Source organism: Octodon degus, unplaced genomic scaffold (genome assembly GCF_000260255.1).
Source record: "Octodon degus isolate 3935 unplaced genomic scaffold, OctDeg1.0 scaffold00009, whole genome shotgun sequence".
In the NCBI taxonomy this organism is placed as follows: domain Eukaryota; kingdom Metazoa; phylum Chordata; class Mammalia; order Rodentia; family Octodontidae; genus Octodon; species Octodon degus.
Window position 1 is genome coordinate 26,558,382 of NW_004524585.1, and position 12,830 is coordinate 26,571,211.

The following is a 12,830-nucleotide window of genomic DNA, read 5'->3' on the forward strand; positions in this document are numbered from 1 at the left end:
TAGATTCCACATGTGAAGGAAAATATACAACACTCATCTGTCTGAGTCTGGCTTATTTTTTGAAATACAGTGGTCTCGAGTTCTACCCATTTTCCTTCAAATGACAGCTTTAATTGACTTTAGAGCTGAGTAATTTATTTACAGCTGAATACTACCCCACATTTCCTTTGTCTTTATTCATTAATGGGCACCTAGGCTGGTTCCCTATTTGGTTACTGTGAACGGTGCCACAGCACACACAGGCATGCAGGTGTCCATATACTGACTTGGATGCCTTTGACTATCCACCAAGCAATGGCATAGCTGGGTCATACACTTGTTTAATTGTAGTGTCCTGAGTGATCTCCATAGTTTCTATATTAATTTACATTCCCACCAGCAGTGTAGATGAAAGGGTTCCTGATCCCTTGCATCCTAGCCAAGATTTATTGGAGTTTTTGTTGTTGCTATTTGTTTCTTTTGATGATAGCCTTTCTGACTGGATTGAGATGGAATCTCAGTGTCATTTTAGTTTGCACTTTCTTGATGGCTAAAGATGTTGAACAGTTTTTCATATACTTATTGGCCACCTGTACTTCTTTCCGGAAGTGTCCATTCAATTCATTTGCCCATTCATTGACTAGACAGTTTGAATTTTGTAGGTGTGTGTGTTAGATTTTTTGATTTCTTTATATATTATGGATATTAACCCTCCCCTGAAAGAGTGGCTGGCAAAGGATTTCTTCTATCCTGTAGGCTGTCTCTTCATCCTGTTGGTTGTTTACCTTGCGAGGCAGGTTTTTGAGTTAAAGCAGTCCCATTTGTTGATTCTTTCTATGATTTCCTGTGATGCTGGAGTCCTACTCAAAAGGTCTTGGCCTGTGCATATGGTTTCAAATGTTTCCCCTATATTTTCTTCTAGCAGTTTCAAAATTCCAGGTCTTTGATTCATTTTGATCTTCCTTTCTTTTTCTTCTCTTCTCTTTTCAAAGTAAGAGATAGGGATGCTGTTTCAGTTTTCTACATACAAAAACCCAGTTTTCCAAGCACTCTTTGCTAAAGAGGCTACAAATTTTTTGGCTCCTTTATTCATTATAAGGCAGCTGCATGGGTTTCTTGCTTGTCCCCCATTCTACTTCATTGGTCTATGTGTCTATTTTTATGTCTGTCTCACGCTGTCTATTTCATTATGGCTTTGCAATATCGTCAAACTAGATCCAGTATTGTGATAATTCAGGTTTACTGTTTTCAATCTTTTAGCTTCCTTGTTCTGCAATTTCAGTATAGAGGTTTTTCACCTCCTTGACTAGGTTAATTCCTAGATGTATATATCACTATATGTACTATATATAGGCCCGCTGCCTATTTTGTTATGCTGTTTTTTGAGCCTGAACTAAGCCAGGGAGATTCTGCCCAAGGACTGTGAGCCCTCTGAGGTAGGTGGAACCTAGCCAGGTTCCACTGAGAGTACCGGTGAGGGAGAGAAATCAGTCTGCAGAGGGAGAAAGAAAATAAGAAAATGTTTAGAGTAAGAAAACCCTAACTACTTTCCAGGCTTGGCTCCCAGCTTTGTGAGTACCTCCTTTCCGGGTCCATACTTCTAAGGTAAATTTTCCTCTTTCTGAGCTTCTATGAAAAATTTTCACCTCTCAGCTTCTAAGGTAAAACTTCTCTCTTTCTCCAGAAGTAAAGTGAATATTCTTGAGAAGACTGAGGCCCAGAGACACCCTTGAACCTTGCACTTAGAGTTAGCTAATCAATAAATACCCCTCAGTTCTCGTTGTACCGAGGACCAGCAGTACATTAATGGCAATAGAATCTAGCAGCTCAAGAGGCGTCACTAGAAAAGAAATGTGTTCTCCAACTTGGTCTCCCGTCAGTACCTCCTACTCTACCACTTCCTGTGAGAAGGCTTTGGAGATCCTCTGGATTGTCAGAATAACACTACTTCCCTTGGTGGTGGTAATTATTGATTGAAGTGATTCTATTTAAAGATGTTATTTATGACAGGTACAATTCTACTTGGCTAATTTTCTGTGGTTGGCCTGGTATATTCAGTAATCTGGGAGCAAAAATGCCTATTGTTTTCTTCCTGCAGTTTCAGTATGGAAATAGAAGGTGGATCATAGGAAACACAAGAAATGCTCAATTAAGAGTACACTGCCCACTGCCTTCTTCCTGTGGGAGTTTGGTAGGCCTACTTTAATACACTCTGGTTGATGGTTGGTTTTACTGTCTGAATATCATTTTTACTTATAGGGTCTGTGGAGTTCAGGCTGGCTCTAAGCTCACTATAGAGCCCACAGTGGCCTTGACCTCATGGTGATCCTCATGCTCAGCTTTCTAAGGGCTGAGATTACAGGGATGCACCACCATACCTGTACCTGGTTCAAACATCATTCTGATGAGGCTGAGGTTGGAGGCTGCGACTCTTTGGAAAGCTAACGTGTCATCCTGGATCTCTGGCAACCCAGTCTCTCTATACTCTGCATTCTTCAGAAGAGAGACCAGGCACAAGGACATCATGACTCCAAGCACAGGACTTCACAGTTTGGTACAAAGGTTAGTATCTTAGCCTGCCATTTAGCTAACACTGTCAAACATCTTGCCTAGTACAGGTACTTGGGGGAAGAACAGTAGGTTCAAAGGAAAACATCTAAATAATAATGCTGTGGATACGACTGGTCCATTTGGAAGGAATACAGAAAAGGGACGGAAGGTGAAATAAACAATAGAAAAAAATAAACAATTGTGACACGCCTCTTCTTAAATGTCTCAATTACGTTCTCTGTGGACGAAGGACACGTTTCTCAGTCCACAAACAGGAGTTTGTGGAAATAGGGAAAACTCTACAGCAAGGTGTCTGTGCTCAGGAAGTACAGCAGGGACCTAAGACTGTGCAGTCCTGGCTGATTTAGGACAATAAAATGCTGCCAATGTTGTGGCTACAAACAAATAAAACTAGGAAGATTCTTAAGGTTCATGTCACTTGCTATTTAAGTAAATGACCTGCATTTTAGGTTTTTGCTGCTGTTCCAGTTTTGATCCTTGACAATCTGGAGGTCTAGGCAGGAATAGAATATGTTGAGTAATTTTGGACCTTTACACGGACTTCAGTGGCAGACAGACATGTGTACTTGGTGCTGGGTAACTACATCGCACTGTTGTATTCCGTGAGGTCCAGTTCACTAGGTGCAATGGCTAGGGCTTCCACTTGCGAACTGCACTTCCCCTGCATTCACTGCACTCCACTCAGTAACTACCTTGCCACACCAACAGAGCTTTCTTAAGCCTTTCTTTTCTGCCCTATGTATGCTGAGAGAAAATCGACTTAGGGTTTTGCAACGTCCCTTTTCAGAGCTCCAAAAAAGTGAGGGTTTCCTAAGCTTCCAAAACCCTAACACTCTGGGAGCCCCCAGAGCGCTCCCCACCAGGAGTAAGCTGCTACCTGGAGGTGGGATGCATATGTTCAAGGGAGTAGCTGTTACAGAAGACAGGCCTTTGGGACAACACTGTAACCATTCTCACAGATACTGGCTTATTTGTAACTGCTTAGATTTTATAAACGGAAAAACTACAATAGTAGTAAAGCAAATTAGTAGGCAGGTGGTAAAACTTAACTGTCAGTCATTGTTAAGGATTGTGCAATTCCCACTCTCTTCTGTAGCTGTTTCCCAGCTTCTCCAGCAGGTGTCACTGTAGTCACAGAACAAACACTGCACAGCAGGGTATGTAACTTTTATTTTTCTAGCATAATTTAAAGTATTTACACACTGCACACTCAACTGTCTTACACAGATACTTATTCACATCGAAAGGTTTCTTTGCAAAGACTCGACACACGGTGGGGGGGGGCTCCAAGCAGAAGAGAAAGCAAATATTCTGAGTCTTTTACAGACAGCCATGTGGAGCATCTGTGAAAACCAGCCTTTCTCCTAAATTTAAGCTCCCCAGGAGACCCGTGCAGCCATCCACGTGTTGGCATGACCTGAACGTCTTCTAGGAAGGCCTTCATGAACCAACATGTAAGAGCAGCTTTTTGTCAAGAAACCCTCAAGAAAAGAAACCTAAGATAGTACAAGTGTTATCTGGTGATAGTTGTGCTGTTTCTAAGTCACCTGTGGCATCTGTAAAGGTTTCACAGGGCACTGATTAAAAGGGATTGCAAGTGAACACCCTGGGTGTTTTAAGCATCCTTTCCAGCGAAATGATGTGGTAAAACCACTAGGTTTTCTTTTCGTGACGCTTAGAATGTTGTTTTCCAGGAAAAGGACAAAGTTATATTAATCATATACACTCTAAGCCCATACACTGTAGAAACTTCTATTATTGCTTTCACTGTTATACTATTTGCACAAAAATAGTGGTTAAAAGTATCCTTAGTATTCTTTTGTGTTCTACTCAATTACAAAATTACAATAGCTTCTGAAATGGGCACACGGCTCCAGCGTGAGCAGAAGCAGCCACGGCTCAGAAGTGGTGTAGGCAGGCACCTAGCTCAGCTTCTACAGCGGGATGAAGGAATCAGGCTCTCCCGGAGTCAAATCTTTGAAAGTAGCAGGAAGCCTTCATTACTAACCTATTTTGCCCAGGATTGTTCTTTCATACACCAGAAGCAGAGAGGTTTGCTGCTGCTAAGTGAACTCACAATTCTACCCTGTAACTAACTGGTGGGTATCTCAGTTCCTTAAGAAACAACTTCACAAAAGGACATCTGTTTGGTGTGAGTCTGGGACTCTGGTCACGAGGACATGGTAAAAAATATCACATGGGCAACTAAAACTAAGTGTAACCTTAGCCTAAATTACAATATTTCAAATGTATTATCTTTTGTTTCAACTGTAAACTTGCATTATTAAATATAATTACTAAATTGCATCAGTTCTTAAGAACCAAAATTTGTGCTAGGGTAGGATAATACAATTTTACTTATCCTGGACTTAACTTTCTGCATTACTACTCCTGCTTTTTGTTGCAGATGCTTTTCCTTTTCCAAAGGGTTATCACGAATGCAACAGGAGCATCAAGATCACTTTTATAGAGATTTCACCAAGTTACACGAGCAATTAACATTCAACCAGAGGTTTAAAAAACAAGCATACCTGACTTAAAAGTCGGAGTACTTGGGCACACAGTGCTTATAGCTGATGTCTGCACTCAGCAGAAGCCCTAGTGAAGCACATCCTGAGTTGGGCCAGAGCTTTCCTGCCCTGAACATCCTGCTCCCCTTCGGGTTGCATAAAGACACCTCAGGGTCTGCAGGCCAGGGAGTGGCAGGCAGGGAAGGATGGGGTCACAGAGACACTCACAATGAGCCCCACCCTCGGATCCGTCAGGTGAAGCTGAGGTGGCCCAGTGTGGTGGAGACAGGGGTGTGCCTGGGTCCCCAGAGCCAAGAAAGAGAAAGCCAAGAACGAACATGGTCTTCCACAGATTACACAAAGAACAAGTCGTGATTGTTTCTAAATTTGTGGTTTCATGTTTTAATGAACTGAGTTAAGAGGAAAACTTACAACTTAAACTGGGGCATGGGGAGAGAAAAAGTCTAGGAGCTACTGAGGTCTAGTAAGATGCATGTTATTTTTCTATGAAGCTGCCATCACTAGACCCCTTTTACCTAAAAGCAGTTTTCACAGGTCCAACCTAACACACCATGTGTTCAAATGTAACAACTGAAAGCAGAGGTGGGAAAAGGGTAGCGATATTCCTCACCTTCCCAAAAAGTGACAGCTGGGAGAGAGGGCTTCCCATTCAGAACAACGCTTAGGAGAATCTGGGAGGAAGAAGCTGTTCTTTCAGATCGAGTGAAGGCAGGAAGACCAGTGAGGACACAGCTCCAAGCAAAGGAGGTGGCTCCACCAGAATGCGGCCAGGGAAAACTGCACACTGCAAAGCAGCAGCAGCGGAAAGGGCAGGTGGGACAGCCAAGGACAGCTACCACCGGTCACCTTCGAGGGAGCGTTGCATACGGTGTCTGTGTATATGTACTATACATATTAACCAGGTACACACATAAATATTTAATATATAAAAAATAAAGTGCTTTCTAACAGGTCCCCAGGCAGGGACATTATAAAACATTTCACAAAACGACCAAACAAAATCGATACAATCAAAGAACACTATACCCAATGCACGTGAAAACAGCCAAGCACAGTATGTACAATCTGGTGGTAACCCAGGACGGGCATCCTCTCATATACATGGTATATACACATATACTCTTTTACTCAATATATTATGACAATATATATTTTAAAATTTTGTTATAGACAAAAAAATTTAAAAACAAAGCAAAACAAAACAAAACCAAAAACAAAACCAAAAGACAGGCCCTAAAAAAGCTCCACAAAGATCAAGCCCATGAGTCCGAGGCTAACAGACCAAGCGCTGCACCCCCGCAGTGCCCCAGTGCCACTGCCCGGGAAGATGTGCCAGCGCTCCCTCCGTGGGTGCAGCGCCTCCACGTCCTCCAGGGCACTGCGGGCTGCAGCCGTGAAGTTAGCATCACCAGTGGTGAGCAGGTCAAAGACGCAGGACTGGAAATAGATGTCCTTCACGGGCATCTTCTCATGGCACCTAGTGCTGGCAGTGGCCAGTGTATAGCCAGGCCAGGCCTGCGCCGAGGGGCTATGAGGCAGGCTGTGGCCCAGGATGGCAGACACCTGGCCCTGCTCGTCGTCAATACGTTCACTCAGGGGGCAGCCGTTCACACACAGCTGCAGGTCCTGGCTTTCCTCGTAGGACATGGCCAGGTCCTCAGGCATTCGGATGGCGAGGGTCAGGTAGCGACCTAGCTGGCGCACGAACACTGTGGTGCCTATGTAGTGGGCGTGCATCTCCACGTAGCGGCCACTCTCCCTCTCCACGATACGCAGGCTCTTGGTGTCGCCATCCCCACCGCTGGTGGTACCATCCACAAAAGCAGCTGGCAGGTCATCCGTCACAGCTTGGTACACTTTCTGATCTGTACACTCATGGTGGGCTTTGAAGATGATCGTGATCTGCGGGGAACAAAGTGTCCAGAGTTTAACACCAGGCCCAGGGGCAGAATGGTAGAGCGGATGGCCGGATAGCCTCCAAACCCAGGGTCAGGGTCTCTTGCTGCACAAACGAATGCTGAAAACAAAGTACTATACACTGGGAATTGAGATTTAACCTAAACCCAAGGAAGGTGCGTTAAAAGAACTTTAACTTTCCTAAGACAGAGAATGGTGTTCATCTTGGGAAAAAGGCGAGGCACAGCACTGAGGGGAACAAAACTACAAGCTCCTTTCTAGGTTATCTAGACACTTTCAGCCGCTTGCTCAATGAGCTATCTGTCAGGACTTTGCTTTCTTCACTGGACTACCACCATATACTCTGGGACTCTCACTACAGACCTAATATAGGTGCTTGAGCGACGAAGCAAGTCGAGGTTCGCAAGCCCAGCAAATTATCAGTCATGTGCCTCAGGAAAGATCCACATTCCCCAAATGCTGCACATCACCCACTAATGCTCAGGGGAGGGAGATCACACGGGGAGTCAGTCCCATCACTGTATCCACCTATCTAGTCACAGCAAAAGCTTCCTCCTGCCACACCAGGGTCCTTTAGCCTCTCACATTTTTGCCTATTCAACTCTCAATTTTCCAGTGTAGCACACAGTTCAAGGAGAAAAAGATACCTATGGATACCATAAAAGTCTCTCTTAGCCCGTTTTCTCCCTATAGAATCTTTTAATTAGAATACACACACACCCCTCTCTACCTCCATTCTGAACCTTCACACACATGGTCTCTAACATATAGTAAAGTAGAAGAAGAAAGGTAACTAGGAAGAGGTGGGATTCTGTGTTACACAAGAAAGTTGTTCCAAAGAAAAAAGGAGGTTCCTGTTATTGCTAGTAACTGGAGTAATAGCTTATTCTTTCTTCTCTTTTGAGGAAAAAAAAAAAAAAAAAAAAATCAGGCGACAGCAGTCGAGAAAGAGGACAAACAAGCCAAGAACTTCAAAAGCTGTTCTGGATGGAGGGATCTTCCAGTGTTTGCAAGGGACCTTATCAAGACAATAGACAGCTGTAAGAAAGGCCAGGAAATGCCCCCCGCCTCCCGTGATCCCACCACCTGCACATTTATGCCTGAAGTTTCTCCCCAACTGGCCACCCTTTGCTCACACTATTTAATTGCACATGTTCCCACTGGTGTTACTTGACTGGAATTTTCTAGGCATTTCATTTTACTTCAGCCAGTTATAAAGCCAGATCTGAACCAGCTGTGCTACAGCAACTGGTTAAATTCATATCCGTTGTCTGCAGCTGCAACTAAAAGCCAGACAGTGTGCTGTGAAAATGTCAGGGTTTCTCCCCTCCTCATTACCTTGACCCACCACCTGAGCTCACTACCGGCCTTCTCACATTTCAACACCTTCTTAACAACCTGAAGGAGGTGGACCAGAGATGATTTTAGGAAATGCACTGTGCATCTGACCAGAAGACCTTCCAGGGTGAGCAGGGGTTGAACTAGATACCAAACAGCACCATAAAAGAGATTTATTTGGTGGCTTTAACAAGTAACAAGTGCTTTTGTAATGCATGCTAGGATTCCATGGAGGTGAAGGAGCAATTTAAATTCTGAATCTAAAAAAGTTGAAGGTTAACAATACAAATGGCTAAAATAAGAGCTACTAATAGACATTTTGTATAATCACTATTCATTTTCAACTATAACATTCACTCACAAAGATTAAACGAACTTTCACAACACAGAAGTAATTTGTCTTTCCAGTCTAACAAATGTCAAGTGTAAGCCACCTTGGTATTACCTACAAGAACTAGGCTCACATTTTGAAAATCAAAAAGAAAGTACTTTTATTACATTAATAAAACAGAGATACTCAATTTCAAGCAAATTTCCAAAAAGGCAGGCAAGGGTCAATGTGAGAGGAGCAGAACAGTTCCATACATCCTCCAAGTCTGTTTTTCAGCAAGCACACCTGGAACTCCAAAGTTGGTCCAAACACGATGTGTAGTCTCCTCCCTATGGCTATGACCCTAACTCCACAAGTTCAAAGAATCAACAAAAGTTTGATTTCTTCAGTATACACACCTATAAAATATTCCAGTCTATAGACAGAGTTTTTCTTGTCTACTCCATTTTTGTTTTTTTTTGTGGAACTGGTGATTGAACTCAGGCCCCTGCGCTTGCCAGGCAAGTACTTATTCTACTGAGCTATCTCCCTGGCCCTGCTATTTCATTTCTAAGAAGAAATTTTACTTATGAGGAGATTATGGTGATACTGCTCTCTTTTTCCTCTATGAGGTGAGAGAATTCTCATCCACAGTACTGGTATAGAATTAGTGGCTGAATCAAAATGCTGAGGCAATGAGCAATCCTAAAGCAGGAGACAGATTTCCTGGGAGCTCTTCTGGAGTTTAAGCCCATACTTAGGAAGTACCCAGATGGACAAGCAGTGGAAATGTAGAAGACTGTGGGCAATCCCAAAACTTGAACTTTCTATTTCTAACACAGTTCATCTCTCAGAACAATGTAACATGGGCTCTTAAAATGCAAGTACTCAGATAAAAAGCTACTTTCTCTTAGTTCAAAGTTATGAACTAATAGTGTCTAGACAAGATATCATGTCTGCATCTTGTACTATGAATAACTACTACAAAGACAACAATATGCAATGTATTAATTATTGTACATATCCTACTAACCTCTTTTGAAATTGTCTCATTGCTATTTCTCAATAAAATTCATATAAAAAAGGGCAAGTACTTAGCTGTGAAGGGCAATAAATACATTTGCAGATTGCCCTCCCCTTCCAAAAAAGCAAAACTTCATTCTTTTTTTTGGTGGAACCGGGGATTGAACTCAGGCCCTTGTGCTAAGCCAGGGAAGTGCTTATTCTATGGAGCCATCTCCCCAGCTCCAAACTTCATTCTTAATGTTTCCTTCAAGCACATTCACAATTTAATTAGTTCTTGGAAATTTCTAACTTCTGATGGTACAGAACTTACCTAGCATATGTAAGTCCTGGGTTTGATCCCTATAGTAACAGGGTGGAAAATCCCAATGAAATAGGTATCATCTCCAAACAAGAAAATTCAAAATTGTCTTCCAAAGATTTTACACAGCATCAGCAACACCAGCATCTCTGCCTCTCCTGTCCTCAGTCCAATACATCTGCTCTATACTATGGCATGTATTATTGATGCATGGCATTTCTGTGCATTTAGAACGTCGATGTCTTTTGTTAAGCCTCCCCCACCTAGTCCCTTTTGACCCCACCTTAGATAAAACTACTCCAATTCTCCTCATTCATTTTTAATGTTTCTCTCCCTAAGATCTTTACAATCCACAACGTTTATTAGGAAGAGAAAGACAGCAGCTACAAATCACCCTATCCACAACCTATTGTGAAGTATTAAAAAAAAATCAGTAAGAGCTACCTGCCTCTCCCCTTTTACTAGGAAAAAACCCTATGAACCGGCCCACAAGGAGGACAGCTCAGGCACGGCCTAGCCCAGAAGAAGAAAACTACCTTCCCAAGGCATACAGGCCTGGAAAATGCTGCACCCGGACTCCCAAACAGCAAAAATCCCTGAAGGCTGCACCTCTCCGTGTTGAATTAGGCCATGTGGCTACACAGCAGGACACCTTTCTGTACCCCTCAAATACCAGAACTGCACATTTTGGTGGAGGAATTCATATCTCTTAGCTTGAAGTGTCACAAAAATTATCTTGAAGCATATGGAAATAGGACTTTGATAAGTGCCTGGTTAAAATTCCCCTTAAGTCAAAGGAATAAAAGGAATTAAAAAAAAATTATTATATGACATACCTGTCACACTTTTTAGGGATAATTACAGCTTTAAAAAGCAGCAGACTCCAAGAATAAAACTGTGCTCACTCACAGACCCTTTCACTCTTACATATGGGAGTGGCATACAACCTGGACAATCAGTCCTCTACAGAGAAAAATGAAACCATGCCAACAACAGCACATGATTCAAAGAAGGAAAAAATATATACACTTTATCCCTAACACAGCCAAATTCTGAGAGTAAAAAAAAAATTTGTTTTTTTTGCAGTACCAGGGATTGAACCCAGGCCCACAGCCTCAGTCCTTTCTAGTTTTCATTTTTAGGCAGAGTGGTGCCTGCCTACACTGGGTTGAAACTGTGATTCTCCTGCCCCGGCCTCCCCAGCACTGGGATCACAGGAAGCCAGGGAAGCCAGAGAAGCCCGGCCCCGGAAGCTCTGCAGCTCCCACAGGACGCAGCACTCTGAGGCAGCCCTGTGCCAGCCCCCTGGCCCACCTCGCAGGGAGCACAAGAGGACAGACAGACCTCAATGGTAGCAGAGGCTGCACTGGGGCAAATGCCTTTCAGTTACATAAACACACAGAGCTCTTTCTCCTTTGGTGGAGCAGCAAAAAACCCAACAAAGCACATTAACTTAACTTACTGACTGAACAATTTAATGGAAAGCTCTGGAGTTTTTTATATATACCATATTTAAGAAAAAAAAATTAGGGCTGAAGTATGTGACATCAATGACAATTTTCCTACAAAAATTAGAGAGGACAGTCTGTTAGCAGCTGTGATCTCAATGAACTGCAATGTAATTTTATAATCAGCCTATATATCAAGTATCTTACACATAGATAACTGAACTTAAGACTTAGAAAGGACACGTTATTACCCAATTTTATTGGACTAGCAAGACAGTAACAGTAAGACAGTATGCTTGTTCACAAGGTGAGCGGCAGGTTGCAAAACCTTACCCTAGACTCAAATGCAATGAAGAAACCTACTACTTTAAACACAAGACTTGTAAGGCAGGCAGGTCTCTGCACCCTTGAGTCTGTTCCACAGAGCTGCATGCTTGAGCACTTATGGTTGCAGAGAAACAGAAAGGGCCACACTCCTTTGGGGTGCTGCCCTGGGTAATAAACACACACAGCCATGGGCTATCCTGGCTGCTGACGGGTACAAGGCAGCACGTGGGGAAAGCAGCAGCCAACTGGGGGGAAGGGAAGAACACCCACGCTGAGGCTTGCTCGGGTGGTCTGGAGAGGCATCAAGTTCAGGGGCGCAGAAGAGCACTGCAGAATGTAAGAAAGCCAGCCAGGGATGACACATGGACAGGACAGGCACAAAAATACCGACCTTTTTAAAAGGTAACGTCTATGCACTTAAGACAAGGGAGGCTGGAAACATAAATAGGCACAGAGACAGGGAAACCAGCCAGCTTCCTCTCCACACCAGAGCAACTCTACACTGAGCACAAGGAGGAATGGCGCATGGACACTCGAGTCTCAGCTCCTCCACACACGCGCAGGGGTTCTCAGCCTGCTCTTGTGTTCAGATTTTGCACTGTGAGGGGGCTGGTACACACAGAAGCTTGCCATGCCTCCAAACGTAAAGGCGATAAGCACAAGCGTACAGTAGTGCAGGCCTGAGGTGTGTTTCACACCAGAAGCTGAAAGTACTTTGAATGGTAAGCACCAGCTAGGGGACCAGCTTGAGGCTGCCAGAAGTAGCAAGCAGGTCTTGCTTTCCAGCCCACAGCTCCCCAGGTCTGCATGGAAACCTTGGGCAAACGCTGGGGGTTCAGGACAGCTGCTCCCCAAACTGCCAGGAATAGGAAAATCACTTGTTTTAGAGAGTGAGCAAAAATTACAATGTCTTGAAGGTTTTCCCAACATACTCAACAGAATTCAAGTCAAGGTTCAATTTCAAGTTCCTAGGCCTACCAAAGAAAAGTGACCATGAATTTCAAGAAGCCAGTTAACCAGAAGGCGAAGCAATGTCCTTCTATCTGCATACCTGGGCAAGGAGAGGGAGAGGGAGAGGGAGAGGG

The 12,830-nt window shown here is 43.5% G+C and overlaps 1 protein-coding gene across 1 annotated transcript in view; it reads right to left on the reverse strand.

Moving 5' to 3' along the window:
• Positions 1-736: 736 nt before the first annotated feature.
• Rgmb (repulsive guidance molecule BMP co-receptor b) overlaps positions 737-12,830 on the reverse strand; it is a 25,427-nt gene continuing 13,333 nt past the window's right edge. The window contains exons 4-5 of the mRNA XM_023707605.1: positions 5,283-6,983; positions 737-749 (exon numbers count right to left, since the gene is read on the reverse strand). Of these exons, the coding sequence (XP_023563373.1) occupies positions 6,315-6,983 (669 nt within the window). The 3' untranslated portion in view covers positions 737-749; positions 5,283-6,314. The remainder of the gene's footprint in view (positions 750-5,282; positions 6,984-12,830) is intronic.